The following is an 18,481-nucleotide window of genomic DNA, read 5'->3' as shown; positions in this document are numbered from 1 at the left end:
CTCTCTTCTTTCTCATCCTTTCATGCTGAGTATGGATACTACCCTTTCTCAATGCTCTACCACTTGAGCCACAGCTTTTTGGTGTGAGCTTGGCTTTTTGGTGGTTACTTGCAGATTACTAACTAGCCTGGGCTAGTTTCCAAGCAGATCTCAGACCTCATGAGTAGCTAGGATTACAGGTGTGAACTACTGGCTCCTGGCCTCTTTCTGGCCTTTGTTAAAATGAAATCTGATACCTTGTTCTTGCAAACAGATTCATCTGGATGGACATCACAGAGGTATAGTGTAACATATCTTGCACTGACCTTAAGGATGTTAGGTGAAACTTGTAGAACCATAGGAATCATGTCAGTATAGAAAAGGACACACTGTTTTAATCATGAGGAGATAGAAGTAGGCATGGCTGTCTGACTGGAATTTTTGCCTGGTTGGATCCAGTCTTAAACTTTAATTCTCATAATGATTATTTTGATTTTTTTCAAAAGCACTTTAAGAAGCAGAAGAGGCTGATTCCTGAGAGAACTGTCTGGAAATACTTTGTGCAACTGTGCAGTGCACTGGAGCACATGCACTCTCGGAGAGTCATGCACAGAGGTAAGGACTTGGAGTTCGTATTGCTTTCAGTCACACCAATCACTAAGAAACTTGGTTGTAAGAATCTTTCACCATGGCAGAGTATCTACAAATTAGAATTTCATTAGAATCATAAATGTTTAACTATAGCTTGCTCACCAATTTAAGTCAGAATGGGCACAGTATTTTTCCCAACTTTCTGACCATCTTCCAGTTTCTGTTGTGGAAAAAAGAAAAGTGTGGGAAAATACTGGATATTCTCTAGGAAAAAAGTGGGTTTAGGCGATGGTTTTCTTTTCTCTTCTTTTTCCTGCTTTGGATGAAATAACACATACTCCGGCCATTTAGAATCTAATCTCTGGCCTTAGGTCTTAGTCTTGTCAAAGTCCTCAATCCCAGTCAGGTAGTTGGGCAAGGCATTAATTACACCATTCATCTGCTGCTGGGTGGGAACAGTATCAAAGCTCTTCAAGCAAATGTCTTAAAGCAATCTAAATAAATAATAGTATGCACAATTGTGATAAATCATAATTTAAAATTCAAAATTGGTAAAAGTGGCACACAGATTTTACATTGAATTTCCTAAGAAGTTATTTGAAAATGCAATGTTCTTTAAATGGGATTAGTAATAACACCCCTCTAGATGATTCTAAGGAGGGGATTGAGAATTGATACAGTTGTTTAAAGGGATGGGTTTAAAATTCCAACTTTAATGTTAAAGCTGCATTTGAAAATCTTTCTATGAAATGAAATGTCTTACCATTTAAAGTTTGTGCAGTTACATGTTCTTTCATGGGGTATTTTTATTTATTCACAGACATAAAACCAGCTAATGTGTTCATCACTGCCACTGGGGTGGTAAAACTGGGAGATCTGGGGCTTGGTCGGTTTTTCAGCTCCAAAACCACAGCTGCACATTCTTTAGGTAAGAGCCACGGCAGTCTTTTAGTTCCTTTTTGAAATTTATGTTGGTCATAGTTTAAAAGATAAATACAAGCTCATAAATTTGTAATAAAACTATTAAACTGAATGATGATGTTTTTAGTGGAGTCACACAGTTCTGTACTAAGTAAGGTGATGGTTGTTGGGCTCTCCTGTTAGCTTGCTCTCAAACAGGCTCTAATTTAGACAACAAAAAATACTGGTAAATCTATTTTTTACTGTTGTCATGGAGCCTTGTTTTTGTCCACTTGTGATAGAAGTAGGACAATCTGATAAAGAGATGCTTCTAGAAGAGACTGTCTCCTGAATGTGCAACAGTACTATACTGTAGTGAAAGTTTGTAATGTTTACTATTAAATCAATGTGACTGGTTACTGTAGACTGGAGAATCTGAAATTTGTGCAATTACAAATAGATGATACACACACACACACACACACACACACACACACACACACACGTAGTGTATAAAGAAACATTAAGTTTCTCTCCTGGAGATGTTTTCAGGAATTTAATTTAAAATGCAAAGATACATTTTTACATTGTTTACTCGTGTGCATGTGTGTGTGTGTGTATGTGTTGAACTATATATATGAAATATATAGTTCGGAAATCAAATAATAGTAGTATTAATTTCTTCTAATTAATTAACTGGAATATGTACTTCTGGAATATTTTCCATTTAACAATCTTCAAGAAATTGGCAAGTCTTTGGAATTTTTTCTGTTGTCTTCATTTTACATTTCTATATTGTTTGAACTCATAAAAAATCAACATATAGTGAAATCTGAAGTTCTGCAATAACTTTTGCAGCAGATGAAGTAGTATGGCAGATCATTTTTCCAGTTTTTAAAACTATTTCTGAAAAATATGACAACATGGCATAGTAGTAATTCTTCAATGCAAGGGTTAAGTTACCAATATTAATTGGATGAGGGCTGAATAGTCAAATCATGACAGATCCTCAAAGTGGAAGAAAGCCCATTTATTTATTTGCTTGTTTGTTTATTATTTGTATTGTTACTGCTTGTTACCATCCCATGATCACAGTATGTCTACTTTGTATATTCTACTGCCTTAATTCCTAAGTACTTAATAGCATAGATAAAGAAAGAACCCCCTTTTTTTCTACTATTCTTTAATCCATTCTGTATATTTCTACTATATCCTTTTTGATTATGCAACCTTTTCCTAAGTCATTGGTAGTTCGTTTCTTGAAGAACTTCATGCCAATTGTTGGTCTGGCTTGAGACCTCTGAAATTAGGTCCTCTTACGTTGTATTCATGCTGTAGTTGTACTGGCCATTCCTTCCCACCTCATTATCTTTTTTCCTTTTGTTTTGTCTGAACCTGAGAATAGTGTGATGTTCTGAACAGGAGGCAGCACACCTGAATCTGTGTGCATATTGCTCTGTAAGACCTTGATAAGTCATTCATTAACTTTCTAAAATTCAGCTGCTAGATTTGTGGAAATAGAAATACAGTAAATAACCATCTCATGTTTGTCCCTTAATCCTTAATTGATCCTTTACAAGTCCCTAACTTATGAGTGTGAAAATGTAATTTAATACACTGTGTTAATGGTCAGTTGGTGTTGTCTGGTGCTGCTGTTGCAGGAGGAGGAAAACAGGAGGCTTCTCCCTCTGCCATTTATTCATTCTGCTAAAATACCTGAATTGATTCACTCAAAGGTCAGTTTCACCACCTGTGTTAACCAGATGCTGTTCTAGGAAGACAGGGGAGATAGCCTGGGTAAGAGAGGTCTCTTCCTTCAGGGAGCCGAGCTTGTGTGTGGGGGGGAAAAAAACAAATAATTGTGAAGCAAATAGAGAAATAAGTTGATTTGTTAGCATGCTAGAGAATGAGTAGTAGGGGAATGATTTCAGCAGGGGTGAGATGGGGCAGGCCTCTGAGGAGGTGGTGTTTGAACTGAGATCTAAAGGGTCAAAAGACGGGGTTATAATATGGCCTGGAATGTGAGAGGTTTCTCAGGATGACTGATGAATAGCTTTTCCTGCGGAAGGTTTTCTGGAACAGCTAAAGGAAGGAAGGCAGGACCAGGTTTAACAGGAATTCACATTGTATTCCTGGAGTAGTTGGTAAGCTTTGAGAAGGTTTTAATGAAAAGAGTTAATGGGATACAAGTTGAAGGCATCCAGAACTTTCATCAACATTGGATGTTAAAAATGCCCAGAATTGACCAGTGCTTTCAGTCCTTCTATGTCCAGTTCTTGTCCATTTCTTTGAGTGTTCTGGTATACCTGATTCTAGCTCATCAGCTTGCAGACCAGGTTTATCCATGTTGTGATCTGTGATTGTTTTCTGTTCTCTTATCCTTCCTTTTGTGACTTAAGATTTTCAGTTAGTTTTCATACTGATTTGGACAGGAGGCATAGCTAAGGAGATTCATGTAGTTTACATACTCCATATGAATTTTGCCTTGTTTTCTTTTATATCAATGTAACATATAAGAAACATTAGGAAACTTGTTATCTACTTCTTCAACATTTGTGATGAGGGCACTGCTTTTCCTTGAATGGAGATTTCTGAGCACATTTCTTCAAGTTAATGCTCAACCGTATGATGGCCCCACGGGAACATAGGCTTGTGTGACAGAAGCAGAAATCTCATACAACTGTTCTTCATTTTGTGGTCTGTTTTGCTTTATTTCATTTCCCTAAAAACAATTCCATCTAAGTGGATGTCACAATTCATTCATGAATGCTTGCCCTGCAATTTGGAAAGCATTGGGCCAGGCCTACAGTGATTTTATGGTATTTCATGTATTTCTCATGTCCCTTCCTACTTGTAGGCATTCTTTAGATTTGCTCTCTGGTTTAGTCAAGCATACATTGTTGATCAAACATACGTTGGACATGTCATGCTCCGTGTGCTTCTGCAGGTGGGTGATGATGTCTGTGGTAGTTTGCAGTCTGCAGATCATTCAGCTCCTGAGATTTGCACAGATGTGAGAACTCTGCATGTGACTGGAGCTGAGGAAGTGCAGCTAGGAGAGGTAAATGCACTGTGGAGTAGGAGGGGAGAGAGTAGATTTGTGGTTTTCTAGTCTGAGTTTGCTGTCTCAGGTATTTTAGTTTTTTATTTGCTTAGTACCTTGTGGCATTTTCACATTTGGTTAACTCAGAGGTCAGCTTCTTCACCAGATATTGCTTTGGGTAGAGAGGATGGTAGCCTAAGCAAGACAGGATTCTTTTCTTCAGGGAACTGACCTTGTATGGGAGAAATAGTTTATTGTGAAGCAAGCAGAATGCTTTGTTGGCATGCTAGAGAGTAAGTTCTCTTAACTGCTTCATGTAACTTTTCTGATTAGTTGTTGTTCTGTCTGGGATAATCTTATTCTTTTCTCCTATTGCTTAGCAGCCTACATGGGAAAGTATATATTGATTTCTTTCTGGCCTTGATGGCTCTTGCTGCTTCAAGATTTGAAAACAATCAAACAAGAATGAAAATAAGAAAGAGACCTGTAGGACAGAGGTCTGAAATCTGCTAGCATTTCCATTCTGTCCACCAGCAGCTTCCGTTGAAGAAGTAACTCTTCTAAACCAGAAACTAATCCTGTGAAATTGGAACACAGCCATTGTATTGTCATAAGTGGCAGAATACACTTTCAGTGCATTTCTGTTTTTTGCCCCACTTCCAAGTCTCTTTCAGTATATGTAAATGTTTCAACTCAGGCAGCTTGTTAAGAAATCAAGTATTTTCCTACTTTTGACTATTTCAACATAAAATGACAATGTTTATATAGTCCATTATATATGTGCATTATGATTTCTAATGAAATCATATCAGACTACCTGTATTTCCAGTCATAGTGACACATGAATATCAGCAGTATCAGTAGTGATGGTGAGTATATGTATATAGTATTGTACGATTTCCAAGGACTTTCCTGCTGTCAGAGTTGTCTTATTGGTAGAGGACTAGGAAATGAGGATCCTTCTGTTTAGTATTATTCATGAACCCCCACTCCCAGTCCATCCCCAGTTTCTGATCCCTTCTCTCTTGTCATCTCCCTTTATCCTACTGAAGACTCATGATCTTCTAACAATCTGTGTAATGCATACTTCATACTTTTCTGTATGTTCCAGATAAGACAACCTTCATGACATAAATCTTTGTGATTTGGTTCTTGGTATAACACAATAAATATTTATTTGAATGAATAGGGCTTAAAGATAGGATACTCATAATGGATATTTATTTATTTGTTAGAAAAATGAATTTAAATGTCATTAAATATGAGTTAAATTATATTGCAGAACAAAAGACTAAAAATCAAAACGAAAAGTTCATTTCTCATCAGTTAACTGTCTCTTGTCATCCAGAATCATCTGCAGGCCTCCCTGTACATGGTGACGTGGCAATTCTGGCAGCTTCCCTTTTGTGTTATCTTACCTTTTTCTGATTCCATGAGGGGAAGGGTGCACAGAGTCGCTTTCTGGCTCTGTGCTAAATTGCTTGAACATAACATAGATGACTTCGCTAGGCTTCTTCCTGTAAATGTAGTAGTGCCTGTCTCACTGGCATAAGGAGATGTAACTCTTACCTGTCCAAGGAGAATATGGCCCAGAAAGAAAGGAAAACTACCTCATTTCAGTTTATTTTTTAAATGTTACTATTCTTTGTGTCCTTTGCCCTCCTGTGTATTTTTTGTGGCATATTTGTAGCTAGTACAACTAAGAAGAAATACAAACTCTCTTTATATGGGAGGGAGAGTGGGTTTTAAGAAGTGGGAGCCTTAAGGTGTTTTCATCTTAAAAATTGGGAAATTCTGGGTGTAGAGATTACCTTTAAATCCAGAATGATTCTTGAAATGGATTTTCTCTGGATCACCATATTCACAGCAGTACAATATGATAAGTAAGAACTGTATGTTGGTCAACTTAAACTTAAACGAAGCAATTGTATGCTCCTACTTTCACACACTTTAACTTTGGTCTAAATACAACATACTGTCATCACTACTTTCTATTTTGTATCTCTAATTCAATTAACCAGGAAGTAGGTATGATTACTTAAACATTGGTCATGTTATTATTATTCCATGGTGAGTGATTGGCTTCTGCTTACCCACCTCTTCTCTTCTGAAGAAAAGAAAAAAAGAGAAAATGAAGAGCAAAACCCTGTCTCAGTGATCCTGTGAGCTCTTGGAAGTCAAGTATGTTTCTGAGCCCTCACCCTCCTTCTGTAGCCCTGAGTGCCTGGCATGGTTCTCACTGTGGAGCTCAGAACATTGATCTGAGCTTCACTGCCCCATGCCATGCAAGAGTCAACACATCTCCGTTTATTTTCCATTACTTCTCAAATACATTACTACCAATTTGGTGGGATAAATGGCATAAAGGTATTGTTTTGCAATACATTCTGTAAGCCAACAGTTGAATATTGCTCTCGCTAGGCTAACCTCATGATTTCAGGAGTCTTCAGGACACTGGCATTCAGGGGGGGAGAACTATTTGTTTACTTTTAGGTTATAGGCAGAACTATGGTTTTTGGTGTTATCTTGTTTCCTCACTAAAGCCTGAAGGCTTCCCCAATTCCTAGGCTTTGGGGACTCCCTTCATTTTCAAAGCTAGCATTCTCAAACTTTGAAACAGCCGTAGCCAGAGATTTCTAAACTTCAAAGCATTCCTGACCTCTATTGCTTCTCTCTCTGACCATCTAGGATAATTTCTGTTTTAAGGTCTGAAGCTTTATATCTGCAAATCCCTTGCCATGTACTATAAGCGAAGATCCCAAGGCCAGAATTCTGCCTAGCACACTCTTGCGGTAGACTTGACAATTGCAGAGTCATTTGTGTCTTGCAGCCTGGTTTGAGTGCACTTGTTTAAAAAAAGTTAGAATGGAAGAATGACTTACTGATTTCAGTGCCAGGTGTTTTGATACTTTAAAAATTATACAGAAAAATTTGATCCAGAAGGGTATTTTCATTTTTTTTTGCACTCATGCTGCTCAGACTGGGATGTAGGAGGGGTAAAAAGTAATGTTAATAAAACTCAAAAAATTACTGTGCTATGAAGTCTTACCATATATTATGTTCCAGAGACATCTATAAATAACTTGGGCAGGGAGGTATGTATCTGCTGTGCAGGAAATTCTCTGTACCTAAAACCTAAGCTGTGTTTGTAGACATATGCATCTGGGTGCTTTCTGTGTGGCTGCTTGCTGTTGTGAGGGGAGAAACACACAGTAGAAAGAAGATGAAAAATATTTGGGTGTGGCCTTTTGCTTTCTGTCATAGTGTCCCCAGCAGGCAAAAGCTAGAGAATATTCGTTTTGCATGTATAAACTTTGGTTTTGTATTTGTTCTACATCTTGTAGGTAGAAGACATTTTTAAAAAAGAAATTTAACCACAATGCTCTGATATTGATCTTATAGCTAGACAAATAAGCCTTTGGGAGAAATTATGCTGTGTTGTCATGAATTGTTTGAATTCTTGTTTATCTTTCACGGTGAGACAAATGGTTCTCTGCTTTGGTGATACTGCCAGCAGAGTAAATGCACGGGCCATCCTTCCAGCTAGATATCAGAATTTTCACACAGGAGTCTCCTGAGTGTACAATTCGTGGTCCCCACACTATTTCCAAGTGTGATGCATCCTCTGATTTCAATGTGGAAAATGAGTGTTCTTGGGCCAGGCATGAAAACAGTTTTGTCTTTGGTGCCAGGTGCCACCTGTGGTCACACACTTGTTTTTCCCACACCTTTCGCTCGCACCTCTCTGTGGGTCTGTCTTTGGCTTCTCCCCTTCATTGTTGAAGGGGACGTGGAGCCTGGAAGGCAGCATATGTTCAGTCAGCACGGAGGCGGTTTTCAATGAGTTATTTTTAACTTTCAGTCTTTCTTGGTTTAAATAATTGCTTCAGTAAGAAGCTATTACCTAATTTTAAACTGTGCACATTTAACCTCTCAGCTGCCATAACAAGTATTTATTTAAACCAGTGGGAGTTGCTGCAGAATGGTGTAATTTTCATGAATAGTCCCTTGAACCTGGACCCTCATTTCTGCCTTTTCACTTTTAGACAATTTCTCTGCTGCTTAATTTGGAATGCGATAGCTGCTCTCTAGTCATTTTGTAGTGATCAGGTTTAATGAAATAACTGCCTAAGTGCAAAACTTCCTGAGTGGCTTCCAGGTCCACTTGTTACCAGTTGTGTTATCTTCCATCACCTATCTGACTGCTCTATGATTCTTTTCCAAAGCAACATAATAGCATGTGCTATAGAGCTTTCTCTTAGTAGTGTCTGTTTTGAGTAAACAAATGCAGCAACAGTACTCACCAGACAGTATGTTGAAAATGAAATATGAAACTTGTGGATAGGACAGGAAGGAAAAATTGGAAGATAGCAAAGAAAATGGTGATGTTGTCCAAAAAAGAAATGCACTCTTTACCTGAGTCATATAACCATAACTCCAGCGTACATCACCTTTATAACAAAATAAATAGTATCTGTTTTGCTAGGTTAGGATCTCCCTTCATCAAGGATTTGTTTTCTTTTTTTCTGTCTTCCCAGCACCTAGAACAGTGTATGCCGTGAGGTACGGTCTGATAGACATTTGTTAAAATTTACTAAAATGATACATTCATTTCAGTTCCTAGAGCAGAATATTAAATGGTTAACATTAGATGCTGAGATTTCTCTTTAGCATCATTAAAGCCTCTAAATGTTATTAAATGGGCTTATGAGATGGCATGCAATGTTTTTTTAAATGTCCTAAGCATTGATCTACCATTTAGTTATTTCATATTGACTCCAGATAATGCTGATAACTATGAAAGAGTCTCTATTTAGTCTGCCACTATAATTTATTAACTAATTAGTATAGTTTACTAATATAAAGAAAAAATGAAAATATTTTTCTCTGGTTATGTGTGTATTTTCATCAAACTGAGGCATAAGATGGCTTGTCTCTTTTAATTTTCCCAGCAAGAAATGTTCAAAGCCTTCTTTTCTATATTTTGCATTAGTTCTAAGGAGAGAGTATTTCTGAGCTGACTTTGCTAGTTTGTATTCTCTGATTTAGAACAGTCCGGCCTAAATAATAGATTAAGCATTTATTATTGATTTCATTTAATTTTCCATATAGGGTTATGCACAGTTGTAGTGCTGTGGAATTTTAGAGCACAAAGGGTCTCCTTGGTTTCCTCTAGCACAAACCTGTCTCACAGGGGAATAAATGAATGGAGAAGTTACACAGCCCAACCAGGGTCCAGGGAGGTTGGAAGAGACTTCCTGACTGTGATCTATTTTGCTTTACCTCGTTAGTTTAAAAGTACACAAGAAGCAACTCTATATCTAGATTATTTAGTTATCTTTTTTCCCCCCTCATTCAATGTTTTGTGGGGATTAAGGTGCTAAATTTCTAGCCAAAATGTTGAAAAGATACTGTGTATGGCCTGTTCTACCGAATTGTCATTAATTTAGCTATGTCTTCCCCAACAGCAGTCTCTTGGCAGAATTTGTTGGCTCTCTTGAACATTCTGTAAATTGGTCTTCATTTTATTCAGAATGAATTTTAGAATACATTTGTTTATAGAGCATATGCCATATAAACAATATATTTTTCATATAATGTCATAAAATACTTTTGCCTTTGAATGACGGACTTGCTCTAGTACAGTTTAATGCAGTGTTAATATAGATTAAAGAAAGGTCAGATAACATTTTCAGTTGTGGCAATTTTCCTCTCTTGTTAAGCCATTTCTAGTATTAATCCATTTCTTACTCACTTTGACTCGTGTCTAGAGGATAAAATGGTAGGAATATATGCTGTTGCAAATTGTATTCCTATTTGGTCCTCCTCTGGAAATCCTGGGATGGTAAGGGGGATTATGTATCCTTCTGCCTGCAAGATCCTTAGTGTGCAGTAATTTGCAGATGGCTTTGATGTCTCATCATCTCTCTCCTCAACTCTTCCTATATAGCCGTTAAATGGAGTCACAAAATTCTTTAGGCAACAGTTATCATAGGCATAGCTGTCACAGATTTTTTTTTCTTAAAGGGATTTTAGGACATAATTATATCTTCATTAAATTTGAAATGTTGAAAGCATATTGCTGCATTTGGATGCAGTGTACATCTTTCTGAGCTTGGGAACTTTAGGCCCCTGTGCTAGAGTGAGCCAGGTAGAGACAAATCAGCTTCTGCTGTGGTGGTGCTGCATGTCTTTGCTCAGTGTCAGGGCTGGGTCCAGAGTGGAGGGCGCAGGGAGCATGTCAGAGGGAGACAGCACAGCTACCCCTCTCTTAGGCCTGCCTGTGCTTGGCAGTTAATTATGAATTTACCCAATTGTTAGCTGGAGTGCAGAGTGCTACTATTTTGGAAATGTGTCGATCAGGAGGTGAGTATCATATTTAGATTTACATATTCATATGTATTGAAGATGACTGCCGTGTGCACATTATAACGAAACATGTATCTACAGGATTAGCGTGTTCGTTCTTTATAATGTGAAGGAGTATCATGTCTAGGCTTAAAATAGCAGCAGTGAGGGTGTCACCTTTCATGATGACCTCCAGCAGCGCACTACAAAAGGCTTCTTTGCACATTGGAATCTTGTCCCTGTTAAGTTAGTTTAGAATGCCTAATGGTTCTTTTTCTGCTCCCTTCACTTGGGGGTCATGACGGTGAGTTCAGTTGGTGTTGCAGTTAAGGTGTTATGCTGGGGCTAATCTCTGTAAAATGCTAGTATTTGTTCTTCCTTTTCCCTATCATCAATCTTTCACACTCGTATCAAACCCCTAATGTATCAGCAGGCTTCCCAGAGCTCCTGGTTAAAATTACCTTTGCTTTGGGTAAACTCTGAACCTTCAAGCCTCAGTGTTTTCAGCTGCCCCCTGTGGATTCCATAAAGCCTCTGTGCACATTCCTCACTGCCAGTCACTTGCTTTATATACTGAAACCATGAACCTCTGCAGAGCCCGTGCATTATTCCAACACTAGCTTGCTTCCTTCCTTCCTTCCTTCCTTCCTTCCTTCCTTCCTTCCTTCCTTCCTTCCTTCCTTCCTTCCTTCCTTCCTTCCTTCCTTCAGTGGAGAGATGCTGTAACTGCTTCCAATCGCTGGTGCTGCTTATGCAAACTGCAAGAAGAAGCAGCCCGAACTCCCAAAGCCAGATCGCTTTATGCAGTTACATAAAGCCTGTCTCGTTCTGTGTTTTCCTGACACTGCTTGAAACTGGTAAATTTGTGGCTCAAGGTGAATGCAATAAGTGAAATTTGTCTCCTTCACTTCCTAACTGAAGAGCTCCGATATGATTTTGGTGCGCATGTGCACTCCTTCCCTTTCACAAATATTTCTCTCTTACCCATTCTAACTAATGCATCTATTAGTAGTGAAAATGGATGTATGGCCCATGGTGTTTTCAGTAGGAGCCTGGGAATTTTCACATGGGCATTAGGGTGTAACTTCTTTTGGAGACCTGACTCCTGCCTTTGAGGAAAGTGCTTTGATTATTGACATGGCTCTACTGTCTCTAAAACCCTTGTTTAGTATTAAAAGTTAGTCTCATTAAGGTTTGTAGTGTATATCTGGAGAGTTCTTGAAAATTAGTAGAAAAAGCAGAATGCTCATTTTTCCTGAGTAGCAGCCATTTCCTCTGGTAGATAAGATACCTAAATATTGTTTCTAGATTTTGACTTTATGTTTAACAAAAACTGAAGGCTGCTAATGATAAGTCTATAGTCATTAAACTTAAATTGACATTCACCTTGAATGTCAATTAAATGTTTTTACTGTGCTTATTTTTAAATAACATTGATACTTTTTAAAACAGCTAAAGAAAAGAGAAAAATGTCATAGTATTTTAGTACTAAGTATTTTTAGAAGTACTTATATAAAAAGTCTTTAAAGTAGCCTCAGTAGTAGTGGGAGCTCAGAACTTTTCTGGAACTGGAGCAGTCTCATACATGTTGCTACCTAGCCTTGTGCGCAGTTCCTGCATTCCAGAGGGATCGCTAGGTACTGCCAGTAGAACATTGACAGTGTAGGAGCTGGGACCATGTCCTCAGAGATGCTTCTGTAGATGTTAGCAAGTATGACTGGTTTTGCACATGTTCTTCTAATTGTTGTGCACTGCTATTGGCTTAAAGTAAACTGTAAGTTATCATGTTTAATTATTTGAGATGCAAAAGCCATGTTTTAAAAACGTAAAGCTTCTATGAATTTTTTAGGTGGACTTTTTGTTGTTGTTGTTAGAATTCCGCTTTAGTTATGCTCCTTCAATGCTAATAAGTATATTGATCAAAGGAGAATAAATTCAAATTTAAACACCACAGCCTTTTTATTATGGTGTAGGTATCAGTACACTTGATTTATAATGGTCAAAGAGTAAAAAGGCAATTAAATACTTCTGAATGTTTTCAAAAAGAGTTTTGCCATCCTCGTCAATATTTAATGATATTGTCTTTAACAACAATTTGTGTTTTTTTTTTAAATTTTGATAGTTGCACTTTCATGTTCATATTCCTTGTTCTCTTTGTCTTATGTTTTCAGTGGGTACCCCTTATTACATGTCTCCAGAGAGAATACATGAAAATGGATACAACTTCAAGTCTGACATCTGGTCTCTCGGCTGCCTGCTGTATGAGGTAGGTATTGCTGGTCAATCCCATGCAGTGGGGCATGATGGGTACTTGTCTTTAACCTGCATTATGCACCTTTCCTGCATCACGTCCAGAATCAGCTTTTCAATCAGCAGGAATTAGCTTATCGAGGTAGTAACTTTTTATCATTGAATTTAATAAGAATAGATCCCCACACATTAACTTCTTATTCATTTTCAAGTCTTTTGGTGAGAATTTCATTTTTCTTATGAATTTCCCAGTTCATAAAGCAGATATTTGAACATCTGTGGAAAAGCTTATTTAGTACATTTCAGGAAGGCAGTAATGAAACAGATATATCAGTGTTTTGTTTCACATATTACTCAACTTGAAGGATGGTATGCAAAAATTCTTATAGGTTATCACTTAAGGTAGGTTTCATGAGTCATAAATTATATCAGGGAAGGACTCTCTTGTTCTTATCAAAGGAAGATGGAATTGTGTAAGTCCAGTCTCAAGAACTACTGCTGTGGAATAATGTGAACAGAGAAGAAAGCATACTATTACCAAACACCTTTCATACCATTTTATAGAACGACAACATTGAAGAGTATCTCCAGTTAGTGACTGTTTTATTATTTTATCAGATGGTAAGAAAACACTTTGATTCAAAGCTGTTAATTGAAATTAGTCTACTCTTATTTTAATAAAGTGACAATGCCCACTATGTGCAATAGTTTTTATATCTCTATATTTGTATTTGGTTATTTGAAATTGGATAGGGAACAGGGGAAAACAAGATGAGGGGTGGAGGTGGGTGGGAGGGAAATGGGGACCAAGACATGTGAAAGGGTATCAGTGTATGGGAATTAATGCACCATCTATCTGGAAAATATCATGTAACCCTTCTATTAATTACAATAAAAATATGAAAAAAATCAATAATAAAAAAAGAAATATGATATGGACAGGGAGAAACCAGTATATTTCTTGCTTTTTCTGTTTCTTTGTCCTCGTGACTTCAGTGAGTACAAAATGAGGTCAGTCTGTTTCCACTGCACCACCATTACTTGGAAGTGGAGATGCCTTTTCTAGTTTACATTATAATCTTTTGTTATTGTACTAAGTGAACATTTCAGGTAGTTTCAGGCAGCTGAGGTTATTTATTCTAGTCTTCCTACAAAGGTAACTAATGACTACTCCAAATCAAAGATACAATTCCTCAAGTAAAATATTCTCAATTTTCTTTATGGGATTTTGTAAAATGGTGATGTAACAAAAATGGTTTTCATATACAAATGGAATGACAAATTATTTTTAATCACTGTTTTATATTCTGCAAATTGGTGCAGTGTTGAAAAGAATCAGCTTGATAATATTGTTACTCTAATTTTAAAATTATTCTCTTTGTGTTTCTAAGGTATTTACCATTTGGTAACGTTGGGATCCTATAGGCTATAATCTAATACAATCCAAATAACATTTTTTATTTAAATGCCTAAAACAAAATAACAAGTTAGGTTCCCAGTAATTAGATTAAGTTTATCAATAAAAATTGCTAAGTTGAGCTGATTAATGCTGGTGGTGGAGGAGGAGGGGTCAAGATTGCAAACTCATATTAGAACTGAAGTAAATTTGTCTTTGCAAAACAAGGTCCAATTTTTACATGCTGTTAAAATGACCATTTAAGTAGAAGTTATTTCTTTGGCCATATCTACATTTATGAGTTGTGTAATTTCATGGCTCCAATAGAAGTGTCATGCTAATGATAATTTTCACCTTAATGCATTTTTCTCAACTCCTGTATTCAAAAATAAGAATTTGTCTATAAAGATTTAATTTATGTGTTGTATATCTTTTCAGTTTCACTTGAATGCAATGTTAATGAAAAGATGCATCAATTTAGCTTTAAAACAATTTAGCTATAACATCATATACATTTTTTTAATTGTAACCTACTAAGAGATTATCGCTAACAGTGAAGAGTAGGGAGCTTTTTCTGAAAATGTATTTTAAACTCAGAAAATTATACTTTCAAATAGTTCTGAAACCTTTATATTAAAAAAAAAACCCTAGCAGTGCAGTTTTAATTGATATGCAACAAAGTAGACTTTACTAATTAAAATCAAGACGCTGAGCTTTTGCTACACGGACCTTTACATGGAAAAGTGGGTTTTACACATTTCCTTTATTGTTCGGCGCAGCAATTGCATCCTTCCAGGGTTGTAGGTTGGTGGCTTACAGTTCAAAAAAAAAGAGAGCTGCCACCAGCCCTGAAGACAGACAGTGGGCTTTCGTCCCTCCAACACCCCCAGAATACTAATCAGGAAAGTCAGACCCTGGAGGTCAGGGAGCAAGTCAATCATTCTAGCGATCGTCTCAGTGTGGAGGATCAAATTAGCCTGAAAAATTCAGCTGCTGGGAGGAGAGGGCGAGCAGCTGTCAGGGGCAGCATGGAGATGCACTAATGAACCAGATGAATAGTGCAAAAGCTTGAAAATAAAAACAGGACAGTTGACATTTTTCATCTGTCAAAGCAGGAGATGCATGAAAATATACTATTCCTGTTTAACTCCTTAGGGGACATTCAGCTTTTTTTTTTTTAACACTCTGCAGTATTGAGACAAAAGTAGTATAATGAACTCCTAGCATATGATAATGAATATGTGTATATTTACTTGAGGTTTTTTTTTTAACAAAGTAAGGAGACTATACTTTATATACTCAATGTATTTTTTTAAGATGACATTTTGGACATTCTATTATGAAGTGTCCCTTGCATTTTAAATTTTAAAATATCAGAGTTCCTTCTTTAGAAGTTTCCTCTTTTGTAGTGTATTTTTTGTTTGTTTGTTTGGGAGTGACTTCAGTTATTTTGTACTGGTTTTCTTGCCGTGGGGAACAACTGTTCCTTGGTTAGTCTGTGTAAGTTTCTGTAGGTTTTATATTTAATACAGGCTAGTTATCAGTTTGTTAAGCTGCCTTCCAGGCCTGGTGTGCTGAACCTGTCCTCCTGGCTGAGGTTCTGAAGGAGTTAAACCCTGTCTAGAGCACAGAAGACAGATGAGAGCCATTTTCAGCTTGTCCTGTCCCCACTGACGCTCGCTGAGTAGCACAGCATGGACCAGCGTGTTTCACCCACACTCTGCCTGTCTGGGGAATGTACACATTGTCCTTCCAAAATCAAACTTATTAGCACATGTAGAAAAGGGTGACTGGCTTTGGGCAGCCTGGCACTCCATGTTGGATCCTTGCTGCTGCGGTTCAAAGATTCAGAAGGTTCTGAACAGGATGTGAACATTTTAAATTGAATTTTTAGTTTGTAACCCTGCTTACCACAGCATTTGCTTGCACTTTAAATGTCAAGTTAGGACCTTGTCTTAAAATAAATTTAAATTCAATAATGTCTGTTTTTAATGTTGCTCATCCTCTGAGTCATGTTTTTCTGTACAAAAGTCTCATTTAGATGCCTGGACTTGTAGACTTTTTGAACATATTTAGTGTTCTGAGACATTATCAAAAGAAGAGAAGTTCTGCACCAGGAGTTTGGCCTAGTGGTAGAGTGCTTGCCCTGGATGCACGAAGACCCGGGTTCGATTCCTTGGTACCACGTACATAGGGAAAAAAAGCTGTAAATGGTGCTGAGGCTCAAGTGGTAGAGCTCTAGCCTTGAGAAAGTCCAAGGACAGTGCTCAGGCCCTGAGCTCAAGCCCAGGACTGGCCCCAAAAAATTAAAAAAATAATTTAAAAAAGAAGAGAAGTTCTAATTCATTGCAAACTATTTGAGGTCAATTATAATACTCAAATTTCTTCTTTTTTCCCCTCTCAAAAAATAGGATCCAGTAAAAGATGACATGCATTCTGTTCATTAAACTATTACTGGATTATAATTCAGTTTTACTTCCGCTTTATGGCTCTTAAGTTCCAACCACTCTATGATGGTGCTATACATTGTGATGTGTATTTTGTCATGTTATTTTTATGGCATTATACATGCAAAGAGTTCTCAAGTGATATATGTTCTGGTTCTTAATTTTGTTTAATATTGTATATCTCTAGAAATATGCTAAATGTGTCTTCATATTAGGGAATTTTAAATGATGCAAAAATTACATAACTAAAAGTTGAACTAAGGATTCGTAGCACTTAACAATCCTCAGAAAGGGATTTGCATGAAAATTAAAATAACCGGATAGTTTTATTTAATGGATTTATAATTATTTGCCACTCTAGTCTAATGTACTTGCTGAAATTAACCTGTGAAGGGGACATTTTTTCAGATGGCTGCACTACAGAGTCCTTTCTATGGTGACAAGATGAATTTATACTCGCTGTGTAAGAAGATAGAGCAATGCGACTACCCACCTCTTCCTTCAGATCACTATTCAGAAGAAGTAAGTCCTGCTCAGTCCTTGTGTCTCTTGTTCACTTTGTCATGTGCATGTTTGCTTACAGAATTTTACCTTACCCAGAAATCCAGTGAGTGGCACACGTGACAGAAGCAGGTTTTCAGTCTCTTGCTGCTTAGAAGTGACTGCCATCATAATGAGGAGTGGACACAATGCAACATGTGGCATAAAACTGGCTACTTCCTGGGTGGAATAGTGGTTGGCCGCAGTGGACTGGACATAAGAAGGAAAGGACCAGTGCCCACTCCCAGGCTCTGAGCATGTCCCGTGACCCTGACCTCACCACGGGTGGCCCCTTTTAGCAGGTCAACACAGCATTCTCATGGTCCAGACCAGCAAACAGTACAACTCTCTGGTGTAGCAGAGTTCCCCTCCCATCCCTGTTTTCAGAATTTTGAAACGTACATCCCTGTCTCAGCCTTGTATGCTGAGCTCTATTCTTCCTCTTTGCTGATACCTATTCTCTGACTGCCTGATGGCTGCACTCAGTCCCATGGATAAGCGGTTTGAGGTTATAGTGAACAGAACGGAATGTTTCAACATTTTTGAATCTGAATCCTTGTTTGCCTTGGTACCACCGAAATGAGTTGTTTTGGCAGTACCCAGCATCCAATTCTCCATCAAATAAAGCATCTCCAATCTTCTCCTAACATATTCTGATTGCACCCGAATTTATAGAGGAAGTATATAGAAGTGGATTCACAGGTCAACTGAGATGTGTTCACACAAGTTCTTTCTGCACTGTGCATCTGGGCGCCTCCCAGAGAAAGTGTTGTCTGTCCATAGGACATCTCACCTCATGAGCAATAGATATTTTACCCCAGGAAAATGGAAAGGAGCAAAGGAAAATGTAAAACAATTAGAATGTTCACTTATTAGGTAATCCTGTCAGTCTTTCTATTGTGAAAGAAATGAACAGCATTTGGTCTTGGTATTGTGTAGGGAAATTTCAGTCTGTATATCCTGAATAATAAATATCTCCAAAGGATT

General features: G+C 37.6%; 1 protein-coding gene across 2 annotated transcripts in view; it reads left to right on the top strand.

The window, feature by feature from the left end:
* Nucleotides 1-18,481, top strand: part of Nek7 (NIMA related kinase 7) — a 134,098-nt gene that overhangs the window by 97,566 nt on the left and 18,051 nt on the right. For both annotated transcript variants that reach the window (XM_090341463.1, XM_090341465.1), the window contains 4 exons: nt 486-594; nt 1,391-1,498; nt 13,033-13,127; nt 17,363-17,476. In XM_090341463.1, the coding sequence (XP_090197589.1) occupies nt 486-594; nt 1,391-1,498; nt 13,033-13,127; nt 17,363-17,476 (426 nt within the window). The remainder of the gene's footprint in view (nt 1-485; nt 595-1,390; nt 1,499-13,032; nt 13,128-17,362; nt 17,477-18,481) is intronic.

Source organism: Megascapheus bottae, chromosome 10 (assembly GCF_031878675.1).
Source record: "Megascapheus bottae isolate mThoBot1 chromosome 10, mThoBot2.hap1, whole genome shotgun sequence".
NCBI lineage: Eukaryota > Metazoa > Chordata > Mammalia > Rodentia > Geomyidae > Megascapheus > Megascapheus bottae.
Note: the sequence above shows the minus strand (reverse complement) of the source record. Positions and strands in the feature narration are given on the sequence as shown.